Here is a 26,740-nt window from a genome sequence, read left to right as displayed (position 1 = left end):
CTTTCTTTCTTAATGTGTTAAAGTTCTGATTATATGTAAGATATCTTTTCTTTTTTTCATTTTTCTAAGAAAAATTAGAAATGAAATTATTAACATTTATATCTTTTATGTAGCGTATCGAACCACTGACGAGACACATTCTGTAAACAATACATAATTCTTATTTGATGCCACATGTTCAAATTTAAACTATATTCTAGCAGGAAACAGATGCCATCTCTCATCCATTAAACATATTTAATAAACTTCTAGGAAAATATATATGTTGCAATCAATTCTAGGCCATTACGTATCATTACATTATTTGCCGAATTAAACTATACTCAATAATATTACATGGATAATCATATATTTTTGTCGAAATTAAAATCTTCTTTCCGTAAACGTACTAGATTTCGCCAAGGCACTTCTCTCACTTGTAGCAAGAAAATGTCCTCAGCAACGTTATCCCCGGATGATCGGTACATTACGATCGGTACATTTAAGATTCCCTCTCGTCCATCTGCCGTTTCCTACGTTTTCAAATCTGGCTCCACGCTCTCCGTTACCGCTATGTATTTTTTTCCTACACTCGATCACACAAATATATCTGGACTTTAGTTCGGGCAAATTGTCATGTACGCTACATTGTACATCATATGCATATATATTACATACATATTCTATGTGCACTGTATTATAATGACTTTATTGATAAAAACAATAATAAGTCGTTCGCTACGAAAGTACAAAAATAAGTATTATTGTGAGCGGGGAAGGAAGGATTTATATATGAGGTACGCATCGTTTTATTCGACTCTCGGCGCGTAACAGGGAAAAGAAAATGAGAGAAATAACTGTATTATACCCACGGATTAGTCTCCCTTGGTCTGTGATCTCATGGAAATGTGTTGCACCTTACATGCTGCTCCTGCTCATTCGTGTTATCTCCATTGCGCCGGGTTAACGATCGCGCGAGCCTTATTGTTATACCCTAAACTGCGCCTCGCATGCACATACACAGCACTAATATTCTAAATGACATTTACATTTGACAAATACATCGTGCATGCTGCAACGGAGGGTACGTGTAGAAAATATCCATTTTTGTTTATTCACCAACACCGCAGGCAGCAGGCAGATGTGGTTTTTATCACCCGTTAGGAACGCTTGGGCGAGGCTACTTGGATTTGGCGTGAGATTTTTTATGCTTTGTGTATTCGTTACCCCAGATGATGTTGTTCAGAGTCTCTCCGACGAAGTATAGGATTACGCAAAACGCCAGTAGCACGACGAAGAACACAATCCGTAGTGGCAGCGTCAGCACGTCCATCACGGGGTACACCCAGACGCCGCTTTTATAGTAGATTACGTGTACCCTGAAATTGTAAGTTAACGTCATATCTATTCTATGCACCTGATGAACAAATGAAGCGTTTAGTTTCTTTCTTCTTCGTGTCCTTATATAATGAAAAAAATGTTTCTCATAATATCTCATTTTTAAGAAAATTTATGTGAGATTCTCTTAAAAAATATTTTGAACTTTTCCAGATTTATATAAGTTTTTTTCAAAAATTATGGAATGAGAAATTATAGAATATTTTTAATAAATAATTCTAACGAACGTGATTTATAAATCAAACACATAAAAAAAGGAGGATGAAACCACAACACTGGATGTTGTTTGTGAAATTTAATTATTCATACCATTAATAAAAAATCTTTAAACCACTACCATCTTCAGTAAAATCCTAAATATTAGTAAAACGCAAAATATACATATATCTGACATTGAATTCAGCCGTCGTATAATATAAACGTGTTCTTTTATCTTGTTAAGGTGCATCGTATAACAATGTTACAACGCCAATTATCATGTTGTAAGTTATGTAGAATAAGAATTTCCAAATTCTAATTTAAAAATTAAACTATCATTAATAACTTCTAGTCAATTTTTTGAGGATTGAATCATTACCTGTTTTACAGACAAAATGATGAATCTTAAGCACGTAGATGGAAATTTCTTGTGAGATTATTTATTGTTATTCGTTATATCGTATGTGTTACTGTTATTTATATATATGTCAAAAGTTTAGATTGTTCTAGAATTATTTATTAAGTGTGAGAGAGATCTTTCTTTAGAAAAGGCAGATAAACATCAGGCAAACTTTCAGTGTCACTTTGCTTATTAATACTACTTATTTGACTTTTTATGTATATCATTTCAGAAATTCTTCTTTTAAATAATGATTGTTCTGTATCTAAAATTCTAATATTATCCCAATCCAATTCGTGCATCTCATTCAATTGGTGGCGTGAAATCACTGACATCTCAGAGGTGGATCTTCTTATGTAAACCTTATGTTCTTTGATTCGAGTTTTTAATTTCCTTTTTGTTTGGTCAAGATAAGAAGAATCACAATCTAGACAATTTATCTTATAAATCACTTCACAATGATCCTCTTTACACAGATCTTTTCCAGTTTTAATAAATCTATTCAGTTTACAGATTTATATTGTAAACAATATTAAAGCCCTGATTATGTGATAATTTTTAAAATTTTTCTGATACTTTACTTAAATATGGTATTATAAAAAATTTTTTCTTTAATTTGGAATTAGAATCGTTTTCATTATTATTACACTCACTATTTTTATCTAAATTAGTTCTATTTTTTAAATAAAGTTTTAATTCTGTTTTTTATTGTTGAAAAAATGAATTCAAGAGGATAGCCATTCATTAACAGAGTGTAAACTAAGTCAGAAATGTTTTTTTTTTTGAAATTTTGGATGAGATAAAAACAGTATTCTATCTAATTGCCTGATGATTATACCCCTTTTATGCACTAATGGATGATTCGAATAATAATTCAAATATCTCTCTGAATTAGTAGGTTTTTTATAAATATCGAAGATGATTCTTCCTTCTTGTCTCATCAGTTTAACATCTAAAAAATTAATAATACTTTCAATTCGTAGAAAAAAATTCAAAAAATTTTCTAAAAAGTTATAAAATTACAAAAATTTTGAAAAATTATTTGAAGAATTCTAAGAAAAATTTTCACCATAATTTTCTTAGTAATTAAAATTTCCACACATTTAAATCGCTGATATATTGATTTCCGTAATGCGTTATTACAACTAAGAAAAGCGGATACCCGTAAATTCGTTTCACTTACCAGACTAAGTACGTGAGCATAAAGCTAATGAGTATTCCGAGGCTGCGAGATCGCTTAGGATATTGCCGTGACACGAATATCGTTTCTAACATTATCGTCACCATGATCATTGTATGCATTAAGTGGTTCAACCACCATGGGAAGTACGGATCCAGTGCTTTCGGCAATACCAGTTCACGATCCACGAACATTAACACCCAGAAAGTCACGCCGACGAACTGCAAAGCAATGAAATTGGCATTATTATTCAACATTTATTATTAAAAACAATATTCCTGCAAATAGAAAAATATATAAGATCTGGCATATAGCAAAAAACTTATTCATTCACAATTCTTTCCACGCATAATTAACCGTAATAGCTATTTGAAAATTGAGAATATGAAATATTCTCTTCTTGAAAAAATATCGCTTACATTTCAAATATTTTAAATATTATTTTAAACATTTTAAGTTAATGCAATTGTTTAATTTTTAAAAAATGTAAATACAAAATTCTTTAAATTAGATCCTTGTATCTATTATGAACAAGGATCGATCAATAAATGAGATGAATAAGATCAAAGTTACACCAAATTCTTATTCAAAATTTGGAGGAAATAAAATAAAAATTGCATATAAAATTTCTATTTTTCCATAATCGCCGTAAGCGTTGAAACGTTTATTTCAGTCGTTTTATAAGTATAAACATTTTTTCGAGATAATTTTCTTTCCAACATTTATAAAGTTCTTTCCAAGAGTATATATTTTCTCGAATTTTTTTCCCGGTAAGTTCTAAGAATTGGTAAAGAAATGGAAATTTTATGAAGTTAGTTATACTGGGAAATGTGCGATGCTCAGTGTTTTAATGTTGAGAATAAAGAACTAATTTATGTTACATAGTTTTCATTATATTTTTTCCTGAATTTTTAAAATAAAAAGTTCGATATCATAAACAATATTAAACAAAAAGTTTCTCACATACGTGTAAATAATAGTACTATATTTTATTATATTAGGCAATTTTCATATTTAAACAATGTTTCTCGTTTGAATGCATTGCTTTTACGCAATGCAATGCATTCGTGAAACAAAAATAGGCAACATACAAGGTGCGTCCCAAAATTTTCCGAACTTTTGAAATAAAACAACAACGGTTTACTTTTTTTTTCAAATTCAAATTGTTTATTCAAAGTAGTCCCCGTCGGACTCAATACAACGTTTGGCACGATCTAAAAGCATTTCAAATGAGTGTTTTATGTCGTTCAAAGGCACGTCCTTCAGAATAGTGGTACAAGCCCTTTGGATGTCTTCTACGTCCACATACCGCTTTCCTTTCATGGACAAATGCATTTTGCCGAATAGGTAGAAGTCACAAGGTGCCATATCAGGCGAATATGGGGAATGGTTGATTGTTAAAATGTGATTTTTAGTCAAAAAATCAGTGACAAGTGTCGAACGGTGAGATGGCGCATTATCGTGTAACAAGCGCCAACTTCCTCCTTCGCGATATTCTGGCCGAATACGACGAATGCGGTGCACCAAACGCTTCAAAACGCTTACATAGAATACAGCATTAACTGTTTGGCCTGCTGGAACGAATTCTTTGTGCACAATACCCTTGGAATCATAAAAACTTCGATGGAATTTTCGTTAATTGTCGATTTTGGGCGACCTGTATGTGCGTCGTCATTTATGTCCTCACGACCGTTCTTGAATCGCGTATACCACTCATAAACACTGGCACGGGCTACACAATTATCACCATAAACTTGTTTCATCAAATTATGGGTTTCGGTAAATGTTTTACCAAGTTTAAAACAAAACTTAATATTGGCTCTTTGTTCGAAGTTCATTCTCGTACCGATGTATACAACATACTGACACTTGAGACGCCATAACTTCGTTTCCACTGAACCAAATGTCATGAAATTTTTACTGGAAGTCAGCTAGGGATGTACCTTTCAAACGCGCAATCGAACACACGGATGGCGCCACCCGACCTATCCCTATTGAAAAAGTTCGGAAAATTTTGGGACGCACCTTGTATATTTGAAACGAAAGATTCACTTTCAACATATGATATATTAAAAAATAAGTTTGTAATATATTTGAATTGCGAAACAATATATTATATAAGGCATCTATTATGGAATAAGTTGGAATGAATTATCCGATCAGAATTATTTTGGTTTCCCTAAAAAATACAATAAAAATCCAGAGAATAATTGAATAATTCCAATCGGAATCTATTCCGAATAATTCGATAATACATATCAGTCAAAGTGAAATCGATTTTTCTTTTATTATTTATTTGGTATTTCGAGAATGATGTTCTTTTTATTTTCCTCATCGGAGAATTAAACTCGTAAGGTTTCGTATCTAAACTATTGACTTTTTCCATTCTCAATTCGATGTGTTTGCAATAATATGAAAAAAAAAATTAATTATATTACTCACCATAGCAACCGGAAACCCGAGACTCGCATAGAAGTAATCTTTCAACTTCCGCGTGAAAGGCGACTTCTTGGGGTTTATAGCATTTGTGCCGAATAAATCGTTTAGAAGACATATCAAGAAGAATATCGTTTGCAGAATCTAGAACACAAGTGACATTTCAAAGTGCTTTAATTAAATAATAAGTCAATAAATATTTTTAGCGGCTGCAACAATAATTATAAATACCGTTTAAAATTAACTGTGATATTATTGCCACCATCCACTGTTAGAACTACTTTATATTTATTAATAAAAATATGTTAATAATTGTGAATTGAGATTTTAGCAAAGAATTCACTAAACAAATCGAATTTTCAAACAAATATTTGTAAAACGAACAATTCTTTGTTGCATTTATTTTACTTAAAACTTAAAGATTTAGTCTAAAAGAGACGTGTATACATATTCCAAATAGCATATAGTGCAGTATTATTTTAATATAATACAAAAATATACGATATAATATATGCCCGTATTCATAGCCGTGTCTTATATTTAAGACTTCCTTAAATTTATCTTTAGATACTCTACGAATTATTTTATTGGCTACTAAGTATCTAAAGATAAATTTAAGAAAGCCTTAAATATGAAGTCTAATCTCTCTGTGAATACAAACAATAATCACACATATTTCATTACTTGTTGTTTTCTCTATCAGACAAGTAAATTGAAATTATGTGCAGTCCTCCAGTTTTTACCGTTTCTGACTTGTTGCAAATTTATATACGTTTATTTATATATGTTAATTATTTAAATATTATTTCTTGCATCCATAAAAACATTGAATACTGCATTATTCGACATAAAGCATAAAATTGTTTAATGTATGGCTTATATTCTCAATGCGCATTTATTATACATGCTGCATCATACATTAAGAAATTTGAATATTTTATTTCGAACATTGTTAATATTAAAATTACATACGTATGATTATACTTTATTTCTAGAAAAAAAAGAGGAAGTATTTCAAAAGTATAAAAAGTTATAAGCATAAACTTAATTAAAAATATAAATATTTTGAAAAGCATATCTCGCTTTGCCATGTATAAAAATTTTTTCATTTCGAAATCCTTCAACATTTCTAATTTACAATAATAATATAATACACGACGATCAAATATGTAGTTCTGAATTTGTATTGTTGCATAATATTGTATAAATATTTTCGTCTATTATTATATAACTTATACGATGTTATTTTAATACTTAATCTTACATTGACATTTTAAGATAAAGTATTAAAGCGCATAATCTATAAGATTTGTTTAAGCTTATCATGTGTCAATCGAGTGATGATATGTGTCACAAATATATACAACTCACAAATATGAGACACTTCAACGTTGATACCGCAAGAGGAAGTGACCTAATTATCTGCGCCATTTTCGATATCAAGATTAATTAATATTTAAATTGAAGTCTTTTTTAAACTCTTTAAAAATTAAAATAAAAATAATTTACTAATGAGCTATTCTTATTATCAAAAATTAATAAACTTTGGAAATTTTTATCGTCACCATTATAGTAATTGTCTTATTTGATCTTTAAAAAATGAGTAAATAAAACTCAAGCTAATTTAGGAAGCTTAAATTTTAGATAGGAAATTGATATTCTTCGTTTTGTTGGATGAAATAATCAATCCGAATTAAACGTTTTAACGTAATTATATTGATTGGTGCTGCACGTGCAGTTTTGCATGCCTTCGTTTCGCTGCATAATATCAAGTGATGCTCAAACAATTGAATTTTCTTTACGAGCAGTTTGACGACAATTCGAGCGTGAAATGATTAAGAGTGTATCATCGTTCGACGATAAGTGACAAAATGCTTGAACGTAATCTTGTCGAATGTAGAATCACGCTTTTGGTTTGGTTTAACGGGGCAAATTGAGTGAAGAGCACTCGTCTTTAACAAGTATATTTTTGATTTGTAAGATAAATGCCAATTGAAAAATAAACAACTCTGATGTGCGTACTGAATATGTCGCATTCATTCATCTAGATTTAACGTATACATAGTTTATACACTTATTTAACATAGATTATACATTTTGACAATCTTTGAGATGATTCTAAAAAATTTTTAATTTTCTTTGTATCTCTTATAAAAATATCATAATTTATTATATCTTATGTAAGAAGTCTATATGCACTCAATGTATAAATAACACTGTTACTTCTTCAAATTAAAAAAGCGTTTTATTATGATAAAGATGACAAATTAAAAATTACTGAAATTATAATAGTCGCTATTTTATAATAAGATAGTCAATAGTGGACAGAATAAATTAAAATAAACGAAAAATGATTATTATTTTTTCATTCACATATATAATTAAAAAAAAATATATATTTATAAACATACAAAAATTAGCATTATAAAAAAACCTGAAAATTTGATCGATTATATAGCTTAGTAACTTATATTTAGAAAGTCGGTATGAAGGGCGATTAATTTCCATGAAAAGAATTTGCTTGAAAATTTTTAAAAATACAGTTACAATTATTGATGTATACATAAATTAAAAATTATGTAATTAATAATTTTAAAAGCGCTTTAATTATTATGCGAGTTCAGATAGTCATTATTCTGAAAACATGTCGCTTAAATTATTTATTTTTCTTTATAACATTTATTTTTACAAGTTTATATGTATATATTCTATATGATAATAAAATAATAAAAATGACATTCCTTTTACATTAGAACGTCGAACCCATTTTATTCTGTTCACTCATTACAAAATAACAACCATTTAACTTCCTAGTTATTACCGTATATATGCATTGGCTTTTATAATTACAATTGATAATCATTGATAATACTCGATGAGTATATCGTTTTTCTATATTGCTGATTCGAGGAATATTATATCACTGTTATTTGTGATTTTTGCCCGGAATCTGCTATGTAAGCGTGGTCGGTTTTCACTATTACGTAACAGGGTAATAAGGATACATTGCATATATGGGATCTATGATCGTAGAGAATCAGTTTTTTTTCGAAGAATACTAGAGTTTCTCGTTGCTCTGTAATAGTTACTCTGTAGAAAATGCAGTAATTTTTTTTTGCGAAGAGCAGAAAAATAAAACAGGATGAAAATATGTCTAAGAATTAAAGAAATGATCTCTTGATTAATGATTGCTGTACCGCTGAAACTGTAGTTCTCATCATAGACATTTCTATATCTAAAATTAATATCTCATTATGCATCATAAAGTACAAACTATTCCCACGGAAGTAACGGTCTTTGCGGACATAAGTAAGAAAAATTAAATTGAAAAGATAATAAGATCATGGATATAATAATATCTTATTACAATGATTTCCGTTGAATGTCTTGAAGCAGATCATGTTTGCCGCAGGCCGCAGGTTGAGATTTTGTTACATTGTCGTTTACGTATTAGTCTAGACTTCCAAATCAACTATTGCGAATGTAATAATAGTTTTATATAGAAAATCCCATTCCGTTTTCTTAGACGATCATAATAATTTCAGTGATAGCAAGAGAATCGATACAGGGTATGCGGGATGCGTTTGTGCTGGTTTGTGTGTATCGTGCATGTAGGTACCGACACCAAGACAAAAACTTTGCAATTTCATCAAACTAAACGCACTCAGCTTGCACGTCAATACTAACCGCATCCCAGAACGTTAGGAACTTGAACTTCCCACCGTAGGCGTTGTGCACACTCCTAACATCGTGCGGCACGATCGTATACATGTAATCGTAAAAAACCGCAAAAGCGTATTGCAGAAAAGTAACTGCATGGAATCCGATCGCTAGGCCCTCTCGCATCTCACGGTCGTTCACGAGTGAGTCTGAAAACGTGTAATTATCTCATCTCTTTTTGGGGATCACACGAACATCTGCGACTCGACGTCAAATAAAAGCAGGAAGACCCACGCACTCGTCGGTGTACACAGTTCTTTCGAAACAATCTCATACTTTTTCTTTTTAAATTATTTTTCTTGGTGTTATCTTTAATTATGTTTCTTGGAGAATCGCTGGGATCTCATTGAAACTTTCCCGATGATACTAAGTTGCGTATGAAACCCGAGTGTGGAAAATTTTACATAATCAAATCCGGAATAATCTACTAATCGGTCATTCAAACTATGTTTGCTGATCTTCACTCTCTCAAACCGCATTTTCCATTACCTGCACAAACGAAGTTTCAGCTCTAATTGCAGCAATTTCTAGGCGTACGTTACTTTTTTAAACCTCCTGCGGAGATCGGATTGTTAAATCTTATCTTGAAGAAAAATGATATGTACCAAGAGAAATTACTGCAATAATAAAAAAATTAAGAGATGACAAGAACATCTAAGCACGATCTCGGCAAGCATTTATTAGATATGGTATTTCCGGATTTGATTATGTAAAATTTGAAGATTGTAATAAGTAGTAGCATTTTGTGAAATTTATTCATTGATTGTGATTAAGCAATAAAAATGAGAGAATTAATAATTTTGAAACGGATTAAATTTTGAAATATTCTGCTTATACTCTATACATATTTATGTTCCATAAAAATAATGTATCTTTTATTATCAATAAAGCAAGAATAATATATAGATTATGAAAATAATAATTATTCAGATAGTTACACATAAATATATCAACTTTTGTGTGTGTGTGTGTGTGTCATTTTTACACAATTCTTTCTTGCTGACACTCATGTAATTATAAAGAGTTGTACTTGTACTTGAATTCTCGAGAATGATGCTAGAAAGACACGAATCGATAAATCTATTCATTATTTGATTGATTATCGTATACATTTTTAATGATCGTATAAGTATCACACCGAGATCAGGAATTATTGTTGAAAGAGTGACAAATATGTAAACAGAAGATAGTTCGGATGGAAAGTTTCAACTAATAATTTCTTAATACGTGCGTATATTATGCAAGCAAGTGTAGCTAAGTTACATAATTTATACGTAACTAAGTATACCTAGTTAAAAAAGGTTCCACGTGCATAACAACTTTTTTCTCTTTTGTAATTTGCATTAAATTTGTAGAGGGAGGGAGAGAGAGACGCGGTTTTCCCGCCTCTCTTTCCCTCTCTCTCTCGCATTATTTACGTGACATTACTTTTTTTCTTATTTAATTTTCATGATGTACGTTTTAGTGATGTAGCTCGAAAATAAAATTCGCTCAAGTGTATTAAGATGCTAGAAATGTACACGGTTTATGAATAAAAATATTACATAATTTATTTTCAAATATATACGCTTTATATCATATGTATATTTCATTTTTAGATTTATTATATATATATATATATATATATATATATAATATATATATATATAAAACTGATGTTGAACTAATATATATATTCATATAAATGAATTAATTTCAGAAATGATAATTACGTATCGATATGATTGTCGGATTTACACTGTAGTAGCGCTTCGTATTTAAAGTAATTATTTAACATAAACGGTCTTGTTTTCAATTTTATTGTTTACACACGTGCGCTGAAAAAATGCGTAATTCTCTGTACATATTGGTTATTGCGAAGAATATTGCTAAGGTCTCGGTAATCTAAAGGCTCAGAACGCTCGCACGGAATACAAGAGATCCGAGTTTGGCTCTCGGCAATATTTTTCGCAATAAGTTTATTACAGTTTTTTAAGATTAATTTGGAAAATTTGGGGGATTATTAATATTAAATTGATTGCGTTGAAAGTCCAACAACCATATCGGCACGTAATTATCATTTCTGAAATTAATTCATTTATATGAATATAGATATATTAATTCAACATTTCGACACTCAGATCATAGTAGCGTTTCGTATTTAAAGTAATATTATTTAATATTTGAATTAATTTGAATAATATTCAGTAGAGATTTCAAATAACATAGCGAAACTTCTTAAGGAAACATGTGGTATTTTGATTACTTAATTCAAAATGCTAACAATTATAAATGTTTGTATCTCGGTTTATATAAAGTCTGGTTCCCCGTCTCTCTTTCTCTCTCTCTCTCTCTCTCTCTCTCTCTCTCCGTCTTTCGCATTAATTTACACATTAATTTTTTCATTTATTTTTTATTGACACATTTTTTATTGACGTATTTTAATGATGTCGCTCGAAAATTAAATTCGCTCAATTATACTAAACGTCAGAAATATACACGTTTTACGAATAAAAATATTACATAACTCACCTTTCGTTTATATTACGCATTACATAAATCTTTTTAATGTAAAAAGAATATAATGTGTGATGCCTTCCATATTATTTCACTGTTCATTTACTTCTCCGTATCTCTACGCTTGATTTCTATCTTGTATTACTTTTCGCGAGGAAGAGTAATTTACATTCACTCTTAGTATTATATGAAGTAGCGGGAACGAAATGTTATGTCACTGAGAGATAGTAAATGAGAGGTAGCTTGGACAAGTACTGAAGAAGCGTTCACATTTTATCGTGCGCTTAAACGATCCTGTTAATCGCATTATGCGATGTAAAAGCACTTTGTGCAAGCACAAAGTATATAATGATAGACTAAGGTGTTAGCCTAAATTAATCGAAACTTTCTTATGGATCATCACGTAATATATCTATAATTAAAAAAGAAGATAATTTCTCGTGACATTGAACGATTAAATAAAGACAGATTGCAATTAAGAATATTGGATATCAAGCGAGATAAGAACTTGTGAGAAAACATAAAGCAAATAAAAATAATAAAATAACGAATATCAAACAATATAAAATAAATACGGCGTTTAATGAATTTTCTTCTTTTTCTTACGTTAGGCCTCTTGCCTGTGTTAGGACCATGACACACAAAAAACTTAAGGCAGTAAGACGTAAGTAAGAGAATTAACGTATTGGATTGGTTTCTTATGGCTTACTTATGGCTTTACGGATTCTATTGTGATTGATCAATTCGCTTATTGCTTACCTTTTATTGCTTAAGTTTTTTTATGCCATGGCCCTACACCTTTTTCATGTGTTTGTGATGCACACGCTGTTTATTCAACCCAGAGAGAAATGATAATGGAATAATGTAGATTCGACGTCGATTCGAAACATCGATTTCATTGTCATTTCTTACTGGGAATCGCCACAAGCATATCTACAGTTTTAATACCGGTTCCGAACGATGGATTTTTCGAGAGGTGTTTCTGTGAGCAAGAATACTCTCGGGAGGTTACCGACCTTTTCCGAGAGGAGATACGAGCGTAAATATTTTGGTTCCTATTAAGATCGAATCCGGGATCTCTGACATAATAGACCAGTGTCTACCGTACCACGCTCCGTTCACTGAATTCAGAATAAAAAAATTATTCAAGTATCTAAGGAACACGTTCAACATTAAATTATAGGTCTGTTCGCAATGCTTGTACTTTTTGCATCCAGAATCTTTACTTTCTGTCTTTTTAATGCTCGATTATATTTATTGCGAAATGGAAATATTTATGGAGATTTCAAGCAATCCAGACAGACTTTATTTATTCTCTCGTTTAATCCTTAAATTGAAAATATTAATAAAACAAATGCTCATAAAATTAATAAATATTTGCTGAAAATATGAAATAATAATTAAAATATTTACAATAAATATTTAATAAATAAATATTTAATAAAAAATGGTGCTTAAATTGAATAAACGATTTTTGTAATAAGTATATTTACATTTAGTACATTTACATTTAGTGTATATATATATATATATATATATATATATATATATATATATATACACACACACACACACATATAAAATACACACACATGTACGCACGGCAATGTATAGTTTTCGACGAATTTTCTAATATATTTAACGCTTTATATTCTTACTGAGTCATCGAGGTTCGCTTATTCGTAAGTAAGCCTGTTGTCTTTTTTCTTTCTTTTAGTCGTGCTACCGAAGTGTAAAATTAATATAGGGCATTTTTCTTTTACGGATTTAATATGGACTGCGAAGCGTTCAAAGAAATATTAGGTGATCCGTTGTCAGGCTATTACGTTGCATAACTCACTTTACGCTACAGAGACTTTTTAATTCACGAATCTGGAATGCGATTATCCGCCCAAGGATAGCATTTACTCTCAATTATCAATGCATTGTTTGTCATTAATATTCATTCCCCTTAAATTTTTGTAGATACACGTGCTATCGACAGAAACTATTAACTCGTGGTGTTGCTGTCTGTCAATTACATGCCAGTAAAGTGCACGTTAAAGTAGTTAAGTTAACGAACATGGACAAACTTCCGGATAGAGAAGTAAAACAGTACGAAAAAAGTTTCAAATAGATAGAAAAAGAAAAACTCGAAGGAAAATATACTGGGAAAATAGAAACAAAAATTGTATGTGCATACAAAATACAGAAGTGATGGAAAAATAAATAATTAATAATAGAAAAGAATAACAAATTTACAAAAATAATAAAATATCATATATATATATATATATATATATATTGGGTCATTTAAAAAGTATCCGCGGTTTTTTGTCACTAGATGTGTGTTGATGGTCATATATCTAGTAACAAAGTACCGCGGATACTTTTTAGATGACCCTATATATTAGGTGCAACTAAGTTCTCGCTGTTATTTTCATGGCATCAAAATAACAGCGAGAACTTAGTTGCGCACCTAATATATATATATTGTAAGACTTCTATAGTACAATAAAAAATTAATTAATTAAGAGAACGATTTTTTTTCGTACAAAGAAGATATGATTTAACATATGATTTAATTTCCATTGCTCTCTTGTACATTCTTCCATAAAAAAAATGACATTGTACTCGAACTATTACATTTTATCAATAAAGCAGCAGATCAATTCTCCAAACCATATTTTTAATCGAAATAGGGCAATCTAAGCAGGGAAGATAATTTGCGACATATGATTTATTATTATTTTTTTTAGACAATTGTATGAATATTTTAATTTAGTTAAAAAATAAGATCTTTTTAAATCATCACTTATTGTTAGCTTTTTCTTCTAACGTCGCAAATTAAGTCACTTTGGCATTTGCGACGCGAACAAGTGACAGTGACATACGATAATTTATTAAAATTACTTTCGTATCTTTCACGATGTAATGATTTATTACAACTTGAATTTCCTACTGTATACCTCTTCCTTTAAGCAATTTATTAGTATTTCAATCAAAAAATCGTTACATAAATTACAGATGTATCGACTTAAATTTTTTTTTTTCTCAGATAATTGTAATAACGATCTCAGCAATTTCCGCAAAATTAAAAGAAACAATGCGATTAAGTATTCTATAAGAAATAGAAAACAGAACATGTGTGGTTTCCATAATTGAATAGATTTATTCTTTTTAACTAAGTTTCTTGCACAATTCATTCTTTTTCTCTTTTTTTTTTCTCTAACGGAGAAGAAAATAATAAAAATAATAATTGTAGATGTGAAATTAAAGTTGATGGATAAAAAGCTGATGAACGAGATTTTTTAAATTTATACTAATCTTCCTTGTCTCATCCTTTTAAAATCCATAATTTCCTACCGTCCGTAGATTTATCATTAAAAAAAATTTAACTAAATAAACAAAAATTGATTCTTTTATGAACAAACTACAGAAAGTTTAAATCGTGATAAATATAAATCTAAATGAAAGAAAGATTAATGAAAGTTTTTTTAAATTTACATCAATTACTCTCTTTTTGTCCTTTTTAAGAATTTTTCTTTTCTCCTATTAATAGATCTGTTATTAAAAATTAATTAAATAAAAAATTAAATAAATAAATAATTAATGATCATTAAAAATTAACTAAATAATTTACTCTTTTATAAATAAAGCGCAAACAATTCAAATCGCGACTAATACGAATCCACAATAAAAGAGAATGAGATTTTTAAAAGTTTAAACTCTCGGTCTTCTCTCCGCTCTTTGAAGAATTCACAATTTCCTGTCGTCTATAAGTTTATCATTAAAAGTTAAGTAAACAGATAAATGATTTTTAATGAATAAACCATAGAAAAATTAAGTAATAGTTAAAATCAATCTATAATGAGAACAAGTCAGTGCGAGATATTCAAAATTTTATATCGATTTCTGCCTTTTTACAGAATTTTCGCAATTTTTATTTTTTTGACCACTTGTAGATGCCTTTAATCTACCATTGAAAATTAAGTAAATAAATAAATAATTCTTTTCTTTATGAATAAATCGCGGCAAATACAAATTCATAATAAAAGGACTAGATAAGAGATTTTTAGATTAATAAGAAAGTTTACGCGGAAATCTACCGATTCCTTCCCGCTCTTTAAAAAATTCATTTCTTTATTTCTATATTTGTGTCACGTAAATATTTTTTCTTTCCTCATTTATATTTGCACATTTTTTTGGGTGATATCATAATCATACCACGTGCTCCTCCACGTCATCGTTATTCTAACACGTCATGTGTTAGAAATTCAGATCTCCGTATCTACGCCGCTCAACAAGCGGTGATCATTTGTGATCGATCGCTGACGCTAAACAATGAAAACATGCAGCGAGAATTTCGGGGAACACGACGCATCCATGAACAACTCTAACCTCCTTCTGTTTATACAGCGAGGATCGTCGTGACACGCTCGTTCATCGAAAGCAAGATCTATTTGTTGGATACGGAAAGACATGTTCCGTTGTTGTCATGCGCATGTATGTGTGTATGACGTATTTCTACATACGTAGGAATTACTCTCGCGCGTGAACAGCACCGCGTATATCCTAAGATTCCTAAGCAGTATACTCGGCCAAGATCACGCAACACTTTGGCTATCGTGTGAGAAGTGCGGGGGAGGTCCAGATTCTACATCTTTCATCACAGTCCATCGATACACCCGTCTCATGAAAGCGAGAGAGAGAGAGAGAGAGAGAGAGAGAGAGAGAGAGAGAGAGAGAGAGAGAGAGAAAGACGTAGAGAACCCTATTTTTAATCGCGGTCCATACACATGACTGTCTCTCCACGACCTCGGAGGTATTACCTATCGATCTACCCTAATCTACCTTTACTCGATGAGGAAAATGTACGCCTCAATTCTTTAAAGCGGGCATAGGTATATGCGCGACGTCTGCCCTTCTTGTATTTTTTCCCTTACTCTTATTTTTCTTTTTCGGAGCGCGAAACACCGAGATCACGTTTCACGTGGTTAGCACAAGGAACACCTGGAACACACTCGTGTCGGCGGCCCGCGACTTACTGACGGATAGTGGAGTAAAACGACGAATGGGATTCGGGAAGGGAGAAAAGACTGCAGGGTGGTGCGTGCGTTTGGTTTATGCGGTTGCCGTTCGGTAGAAAAGGATGGAAGGGAGTAACGTGGCAGTGATGGATTTAGGTATCCTGAGTGCCCTACTCACCGTTGAATTTGCACTTTCTTATGGGCTTTCTACAATAAGTCACATTACCTACATTACCTAAGCTCTAGCTATAAGTAATTGATCAATTATAATCGATTATTCTTCTCACATTCGACTACTGTGATTGGTTAATTTCTTTCTACACAGCACAGAAATATTTCAGAAAGATCTCAGAAATGTTTCAACTAAAAAAGTGAAACATTTCAGAATGTTGCGAAATATTTCTGCAAGATCTCTGAAAGATCAAAATGTCCGCAATTCTTCCATATGAAATCTTCCAGAAATATGTTTAAAAGATCTGAAATATATCTGCAACGTTTGTGCAATATATGCGAAATTGTTTCAAATGTATTTCTCAAATCTTTCTGAAAGGAAACGTTGAAACATTTCAGAGATCTTTCTGAAATGTTTCTGTGCTGTATGGGAATACACTATTATTCAGTGTTATAAAAAATGCATTATGAAATTTTGCTTTGAAAAACACTTTATATGCTTTCATATTGGAGCTCAATCTTGAGGCTCACTTTACAGATGAAATGCTGCGCTCCTTATATTCTCAAGTGATTCTTGTTTATGAGTAAATGCTCTCCGCCAAGGCCCTCTGTCAGGAGAAGTATATTATTAAATATATTTATTGCATGTGAAATATTTCAGAAACAACTTAACTGAAATGTTTGCAAAACGATTTCATATGAAATGTTATAGAGATAACTCAACTGAAAGTTTTGTAAAATTATGTTCATGTGAACAATTTCAGAAACATTCCTGCTACATTCCTGTAACATTTCATATGATATGTTAAAATTATTTCAGAATTGTTGTTGTTCACATGAAATGTGAAAGGTCGAAATGATTTTGAAATCTTACTGAAAGTTTTCTGGAACTATCGATGCTTTATGATTTAAGATTTAATGCTTAGATAATAGCTTATTCTGTTCATAAAAAATTATGTCCCATTAGGACAGGAATATATAGTGAGTGCAAAAAATATTCGTACAAAGAAAATGTTTTTTAGGAAAACTTTACTTTCAAAAAGTCAACATTATCCAGCAAGAAATGAATCATCGAATTGATGTCGAATGAATACCGATACGGTGATTTCAATACTAATTCGATTCGGTGTTTAATTGACGATCCTTTCTTATTGGACAAGTAACAATTTATTCATAAAGAATAAAATAGATGTATGTTTTTAAAAATTATATATACCAAAAAGATGTGTATTAATTATAGAAAATATATTATCTGAAAAATAAACGAAAATTAAAAATTATATGTTTGAATGGTCAAAAAGTATTCACACAGTCAAGAAATTTAGCTTCTAAAATCAGAAATACATGCAAAGCTTGGTTGTTTATGTTAAAACAGAATGTATTGTTTATTGTATAAAATTGCTAATTAATGTTTATTTTCTACAAATAAGATGTTTTTAATAAAAAATTTCCTTGTACGAATACTTTTTGCTCTCACTGTAGATTCTTGCGTAATGCCATAACGTATAAGGCATAAGAAAATCGATCAGAGTCTTTTATTTGATGGAAAGGAAGGAAACCAAGGATTTTGATTGGTTCATTTTCTTACGCGCGAGAATCCTGCTCCCGCCTTTAGGAATCACTGACCACATGAGCAAATAAAATGAGAAAATCTCACGCATAACAGCATAATATCAGCGTAATCTTTTAAATTGAGACAGCAGGTGATCGACTTAAACTGACCAATCGGGCATTGGTCCCGTATACATGTTATTCTCTACTGCTATTCACAGACCTTGAGCTGAGATGCCGCCTTTATGTAGGCGTATCTCTTTAAATTACTGTTTGTGTAGAGACTATGTAATTTCTTTCTCTGCAATTCTGCTATGCTCGGTTAACTAGCTCTTGTTCGAGCCTCTAATAACTTAAATTCGAAACGCTAGAAATTGATTTTACGTTTGATTTTAAGTTGTTATTATGTAATGTCTTATGTATTCTTTATTTACAATATTTATAATATTTAAAGATGTAAACTGCTAATAATAACAGAATAACAACATCATGATAATATCAAAACAATATTAAAATAAATCGTGACTGATTGAAAAATGACTTTTAATAATCATTTTGATGTCATTTTGATATATACGACTTTTTATTCTGCTCTCTCGGATATTTTGTTGCATTAGGAGTCCGCCAAAGAAATAATAAAACTATATCTAGAATATGATTTGTTGGAGAAAGAAAAGAAAGATAAAGACGAGAGAGAGAGAGAGAGAGAGAGAGAGAGAGAGAGAGAGAGAGAGAGAGAGAGAGAGATAATTTATCACTCTATGAGGACTAGATTTTCTACAAACTTGAAGTTACACAAAGTTGATGACACAATAGTGAAGGGAGAACAATGATATTTCTCCTTTGTTAAATCTGAAACACTGAATACGAACATAATCCACACTGAATACATACATAATCAAATCATAAATCAGAACTTGTTAGTTCTAATTTGACCTGTTTTAGGGCTCATCTGTTACAGAAATTCAATTTAATAACTGGCCAATTTAATACTAAAAATTATTTATTTTGAGTATTAAAAGCACTAAATAACAATGCTTTTATTATTCAAAATAAATAATTAATCATTACTTTTTATAATTAAATTTCTATAAGGGATAAATCAGGATTTGTTAGTCCTAATCTATTTTATTAATGATTAAATAAAAATATTAATGCGCTACAATGACTGATGAATTAGCAAAAGATTTTTCCATCGCTAACCAATTTATTCAAAAGAAATATTCGTATTCAGATATCATATTAGATAGTTCAGATATCAACACAAGATATTATGTCATAGCTGCTAGTTTTTTCAATTAAAAAAAAACATACAACAAAAAGAAGCTTAAGTAACAATTATAAATTAAAATATGTTTACACAATTATATTTATAAGAAATTTTACTTTTTACTTTTTATTTTTTATAAGAAAAATAAATTCAATTTATGCAACACTTTATAAAAAAACTGATAGATAATACGATACTAATATTTCATAAAGTTGGGAAATCTCGTAAATTAATAAATAGTTATAAACCTTGAATTATCATAAAATATATTATTCGAAATACTAAATACAAGAAAAGAATAATAAATGATATGTTTATTTACAGAACATCTAAGCACTACACCAACACTTAACATGCTGTGTATAAAATAGTTTGTCGTTAGTTTGCAAAGTAATTTATTTTAATGTTATATAAGCATCTAATACAAATATTATATAAGCACCTAATAAACAGCATATAAGCTGATTGTTGCGAACATTTAGTATTGTTTATTCATAACAAAATGTACAAAAAAAATGTATAAAAACCAGTGTTGGCTTACATGCTCTTTTATCAAATTGATTTACTCTAGAAGATTACTTAGTTGTACAGGGTGGGCCATCTATTGGTACGTTTTTGAATTTCGTCGTATGGCAACACCGAACGAGCTACAGACCCGAAATTTTGACAGTTTATTAGTCATACCGTCCGCGGCACGAAACAACATGTTTTCTCTTGAAGAGCGTTTTGAAATTTTAAAAACTTATTTTCAAAGTCAGTGCTGTGTCGCCGAAACTGTACGAATTTTGAAAAGAAATATGGGTCGTGATAGAGCACCCACCGAAGGAGCTATACGCAAATTGGTGAGGAAAGTTCGTGAGAAAGGGATGTTAGTGGATGACATTATATTACGACTGTTTTGAGTGAAATTGGCGCCGAGGTAGTCCAAAATGTCATTAATAATTGGGGTGACCGAATGGCATATTGTAAGGCCAGTAGAGGGAGCCACATGAACGAAATCGTTTTTCATTCTTGACGCGGATACTTTTAGCTTCACAACAAAAAAAAAATTAATAAAAAATATCAATGTATGCTCATTTGATCGCATTTTTAAAAACGTACCAATAGATGGCCCACCCTGTATAATTAGCATTACATAAATATATTATAATGCTAGCTTTCATATTAAGATTTCCTATTTTTAAAGTTTTATAATTCACATGATGATAATGATGACAAGAGCATTAATATTCATTTATTCACTGATGTAATGTTTTATAATTTCTATATGTTAGCACATACTTATAACCATATTTAATTCATAAAACTATAAAAAAAATTTTGTTTAAATAACTCTGTTATATCTGCATGCGCAAAAAAAGTTTTTTGTAATTTATACACAATATATAACTTACAATGACCAACATAAAAAAAGCATCAAATTACGTATGTCACGAGCAGAGAAGGTTCAGACAATCGATTTGTGAAATAATTGACTACGAAAAATTTGATAGATTCGATATACAGAATTCCATATAAAAATTGGTCAATCTCCATTTCAAGCTCTGATTGACCAATCTGGGTAGAAAATGACTGCAATATCTATACCTCTATCAATCATTTTTACAAAATTCGACTACAGATAAAAATTCATTTTACAGGAATTATTTCATTTCTTACAAGATAAAAATTTCAATAAAAATTTATTTTATTTAAAACACTAAAAAAATCTATGCTATGTATAGAAGTTATAACGTAAATCGAATATTATTTAAAAAATATTTGTTGTATAAGCTACTGTATAAGCTACTTATTTATTGTTTTGTTCACTGTCTTTATCATGCGACATATTTTATAGCATTAGATATTTTATGTATTTTACATTTATATATTTTATAACTAATATTTTATCTAAGGAAAGGAGAGACGAGTTATGTTAGAGACGAGTTGAGTTTATATGATTGAAACTAAAATATTACTTACCAGATTCCACACCGTTAAGTATTTATTTTGGCCAGGATTGAAATTGTTAAACTTTTTGTACTCAGGAAAATATAATACACAGTAGGTGTAATAGACTGTGAAGCTGTAAACCGCTAAACTGACCAGATGGAAGAAGGTGTGTAGAACGTGTGGCATCTTGATGTAATTCTGTTAAATTCAATAAATGGCATATTAGATGAAACAGTAGGAGCGATAAAATACTAAACTGCAATAAAATCACGTGTATATTAAGCGTATCAATATCGACAGAAAGTACAAATATTATTCCAAAAGATGAAGTAAGATATGTTATGGAAAATTTATTTATTTTAATTTAGTTATATATTTAGTTATATATTAGGTGTTGGAATTAATTCGTAGCGTTTTACAAGTGATGGGAAGTACTTTCATTAATGTATTTTTTAATGCTCATGTGAAATAAATAACATTCTTTCATTAAAAACGCTACGAATTAATTCCAACACCTAATATTTAATATTATAATTTAGTTATACATTTAATATCTATAAATCTTTTAAGTTGTTAACCTTTAAGTTGTTGACTTAAATTTCAAGCATTCTATATATACTTCGGTATTTGCTTCATTCATATCCGAATAAAAAATTGCATCTTCTTGTTCACACTGTACGCATATATTAATTAATTTATTTCGTACTTAAATACGTTACATTTTGTATATTGTATAACATTATAACAGAATTTTATTTCGATTTAATACAAATATCATAGATTATTTAAAACAAAATAGACTTTAAAATACAAAATTAATAAGAACGAGTTTTTATTCATTTAATAAATTCATTTAACATTATTAACGATAATATTTTATTTATTGATATTAGGTGTTGGAATTAATTCGTAGCGTTTTACAAGTGATGGGAAGTACTTTCATTAATGTATTTTTTAATGCTCATGTGAAATAAATAACATTCTTTCATTAAAAACGCTACGAATTAATTCCAACACCTAATATTATTATTTATTTATTAATTATTTAATGAATTACGTTATTATACATTTATTGTAATATTAAATGTAATATTTTAACGAATAAATATACATATTTTTAATATTGAAACTGAAACTACTTGTATATATCTGAAATTAAATATGAGCAAATCTATAAATATAGAAATGGTTTCTCGGCCTATCCTACAATCAAGCAATTAGTGGTTGAAAAGAAAATAACATTTATTTTATTTCTGCATTCATAATGTCGCAAATGTTTCGACTTATAAAGTCTTTTTCGTGCTCGCAAATTATTTATCCTTCTATTTCCTCTATAAATGAACGAATTACTAAAAAAGTCATTCGGATTAATTGTAAGTATCCATATATTTATTACACAATATTATAGTCATTACTCTGTCAACATTTATTCTACAGTCATATTATTAAAATATTTTTGTGCTCAATTCTCTGATTATTACGAAATTTCAGTCATAAATTTAAATAAGTAGTCATGTTAAAAATTTCCAACGGATATTTTAGCATATTCATAATTTATGTAAACTGCTGTCTAAATATCAACCGATTGAATTCTTAATTTGAAATGTTTTTACAAATTTCAAGTTTATCGAATAATTAATTAATAAATGTGTGGATACTTTTAATCCAAACGACTTTTTTAGTAATTCGTTAGTTTATATGTTATGTAATTCATTAATTTATAGAGGAAATAGAGAATTAAATAATTTGCGAACACTGAAGAAGACTTTGTAAATCGAAACTTTGTTTGCGACATTGTGAATAAAATAAATATTATTTTCTTGTCAATTACTAATGGCTCGATTATAAATTAAGAAACTATTTGATTGTGTAGCAATTTTTCGAGCAAATAAGTATATAGAGTTTTAAGAAATTTAATCCTTACATTACATAATTTCAGGAATAAAATCTTTGTTTAATTTGAAATCGTGTAACGTGTATAACTAAAGAAAAATATTAATTTTCAATCAACTGTAACCGCACATATTAATTATAAGTTTTAAAAAATATTTGGATCGAAGCACAACGTTCTATTAAAACAACCGGTTAATCATAATAAATAACTAAAGCAAAAATGCTTTTTTTATTTGCATAATTCTGTATAATAAAATTTATGCATAATTGCTGCGTTCAGCGAAAAAAGCAGCTTTGCGCGCTCACACACACACACAAAACTGTTGTAAGATTTTTAAATAAGATTAATTCTTATCATTAGTTCTTTGCTGGATCTAAATGTATGATCAATCATATTAAGGCTCCTGAGTAGTCATCACAGTTATTGAATCGTAACATTAGAAGCGAGAAATGACACGTTAATTTTTATTACATCCCATTTATAAATAAATACAATTTGGATAAAACAAAATGATGAGATTGCTTTAAAACATTTATAAAAATGGAAATTATACTTATTCCTCCTGACAGCCAGTAAACAATCAAGAGTCTTAAAGAATCTTGCAACAGTTGCAAAGTTGCTTTTTTTGCTGAACGCAGCAATTACATACATAAATTTAGCTAAACTAATCAATGTAAGGAGACCACCAGCAATCGAATAAATCGAGTTGCTTTCTATTTAATTTCTTTTTGAAATTTTAATGAGCATATATGAAATGTAGTACGAATGCATACTATTTTTAGGAGACAATTTTGTTTCCAAACGATTATTGTTAGACAAATTGTTTATTGTAGGCTCGTAATTGAAAGGAAGGATTTCCAAACATAAGATTTACTTATATTAATTTAACTTACGCTACTTGAAATCACATAGTATTGAGAGCGGGAGAATTAGGTTCTTAGATAACGTTTCGCAATCTATTCTGTGTCTTTCACGTATGAAATGATGCAGACGAGTGCTTCTCAGGAGTGCTTCTCAGAGTAGTTATTTAACTTCTCGACGATCAACGGTATCTCTTCCGTGACTTTAACAAATCATGTATATCTGCAATCTCATCGTATTGAAATACATACTGACGCGATCGTGTTCACACGACGAAATCTTAGGCTACAGTCCGATTCACGCTTTAAAATTGTTTCATCCTTATTGTTTGTCAAATGTTGAACAAAGACAAATGATATTCATGAGCGTTGTCAGCATTAATCAAATCATGGTTCATTAGTTCAGTATTTAATTGAGAAAAAATAGATTATTGAAGAAAATTTTTTACGTGCTATATAATATGCCCAGTTTCCCGTTGGGAATTTTGACCGTAACAATACGCATATAATCGCATGTAAATTTTAATCGCCTGACAATTCTGCCTTACATAAATAACCGCCATACTTTAATGGTCAAGACAAACACTAATCGCACATAATAGTTTTCACGATAATAAAACGATAAAGATGTCTGTGTTTTGTCATATTCAAATGTCGAACAATTGAAGAATTTATTGTGTACTTAAAAAAATGTAGGTTAATCCACAGTTATAGTAAGTTCTTCGGTTTTTTTTTATGACAAATGTAGAAAAAAGTTTAGAAAGAAAACTCTTTGATATTAACATTGTATGCGCATTTTGTATGCATCTCGTATATCATGATAATCATTAATATAATAATAATGATAATATAAATATAAATTTAATAACTGTAATATAACGTAAATGTGACGTAAGTGTAAGAATAATAACTGTAAGACATATGTGCGCGTTATATTCTAATAAAAAAAATTATTCCGTAATAAAAATTCCGTATTCTAATAAAAAAACTTAGAATATTACATATTATTTCATATTTTAATTTCGAACACAATTTGATAATATCCAAAATAAATAGAAAGAGAGATGATAAAAAACAAGTTGAATCAAAATTTTAATGTAAATTAATTTTTTTATAAGCAACATCTCACAAAAGATATGACGTGTCACGAAAGAATATGGATGTTTGGTTCGTTCTTAGATCTATATATATCAATATATTAAATCTACATTACCTCGCTTATTATGTCGATAATGACCACTCCCTTAGCGTCGCGTCGCTTGTCAAATCGTGGCCGTCGGATGTGCACTGACAATCGAACACCGACCGACTGTTCGCACTGAACCGGCGCGTATTATTAAAAGTTCGATAGCAACGTCGATGTGATACGTTAGACGATTATCAGCGGAATGACTTTGCATTAATATTGCATTTAAACGTGATTAAATTCGAGACCGAGACGAGCGAACGATCAACTACAACGTGATTGACGAGACGAAGATGACGACGATGTGCTTGCCACAATTGACGAAGCACGAATGCACCTAGTCGGGATGAGAATTATGTTGATCGCGGGATCTGTAAAGCTATTCCAACGATTTTATTTCTCAAGGTTAACACAGATTAACTCTTATTTGTTTGATGTGAGAAGCACAACGCATACTAATGTAGGAAAACTTTACGAAAGGTTACTAAATATAAGATCTACAACTTTGTTTTAAGAGGCCTTAAGCCCGATCTACAATTGCGTAAATGTAGTTGTAGTTATAAGAATTGACCAATCATACTTGAATACGAGGAGAATATCCGACTGTGATTGGTGAATTGTTACAACTACGATTACTTACAATTACGTTTACGTAATTATAGAATGGATTTTAAGCCGCAAAATCGTAAGAAATAACCAATTTAATCACAGTCGAATATAAAAAAAATAAACTGTGATTGTTCAGTTTATTATAACTTTATTGCTTAAGGCAAAATTGTGGACTACTTAGACTTAAAGAATGATTTTCAAATAATTATTGAGCATTAAAATTTTAAATGCTACTTTTTCAAATGATCATTGCACTAAAAATTACTTTCTGATAATTAAAATAAATGAGATGTACGAAGAAACACATGAATTGTGACTCAAATTTTGAGAGTCTTGGTAATAACTGAAATGAAAAATTAGAAAAAAGATAATTAGAAAAAAGAATAAACAAGAGAAAAAAAATTAATTCTTCGATAAGAAAATAATTCGAATAATTAAAATAAAAAAACAA

General features: G+C 29.8%; 1 protein-coding gene across 7 annotated transcripts; it reads right to left on the bottom strand.

The window, feature by feature from the left end:
- Positions 1-45: 45 nt before the first annotated feature.
- LOC105146186 (androgen-induced gene 1 protein) lies at positions 46-26,118 on the bottom strand. 7 transcript variants are annotated; one of them, XM_011056286.2, is made up of 7 exons: positions 25,708-26,118; positions 24,528-24,697; positions 21,771-21,938; positions 5,598-5,735; positions 3,159-3,376; positions 1,207-1,358; positions 46-565 (listed from the first exon to the last, which is right to left on the bottom strand). In XM_011056286.2, exons 3-7 carry the CDS (start codon positions 21,924-21,926, stop codon positions 513-515), a joined length of 717 nt encoding a protein of 238 aa, XP_011054588.1. In that variant the 5' UTR covers positions 21,927-21,938; positions 24,528-24,697; positions 25,708-26,118; the 3' UTR covers positions 46-512. The 7 variants fall into 7 exon arrangements, 6 of the variants coding, with proteins under 6 accessions (XP_011054588.1, XP_011054587.1, XP_087260740.1 ...); XR_846156.2 differs by lacking the exons at positions 21,771-21,938; positions 24,528-24,697; positions 25,708-26,118 and adding exons at positions 9,279-9,460; positions 16,641-17,088 and having other exon boundaries at positions 1,099-1,358; XM_011056285.2 differs by lacking the exon at positions 24,528-24,697 and having other exon boundaries at positions 25,708-26,107.
- Between the last annotated feature and the right edge of the window lie 622 nt (positions 26,119-26,740).

This window comes from Acromyrmex echinatior, chromosome 3, assembly GCF_024713525.1.
Source record: "Acromyrmex echinatior isolate Ae372 chromosome 3, ASM2471352v2, whole genome shotgun sequence".
NCBI lineage: Eukaryota > Metazoa > Arthropoda > Insecta > Hymenoptera > Formicidae > Acromyrmex > Acromyrmex echinatior.
This window is presented reverse-complemented; position numbering and strand designations above follow the sequence as displayed.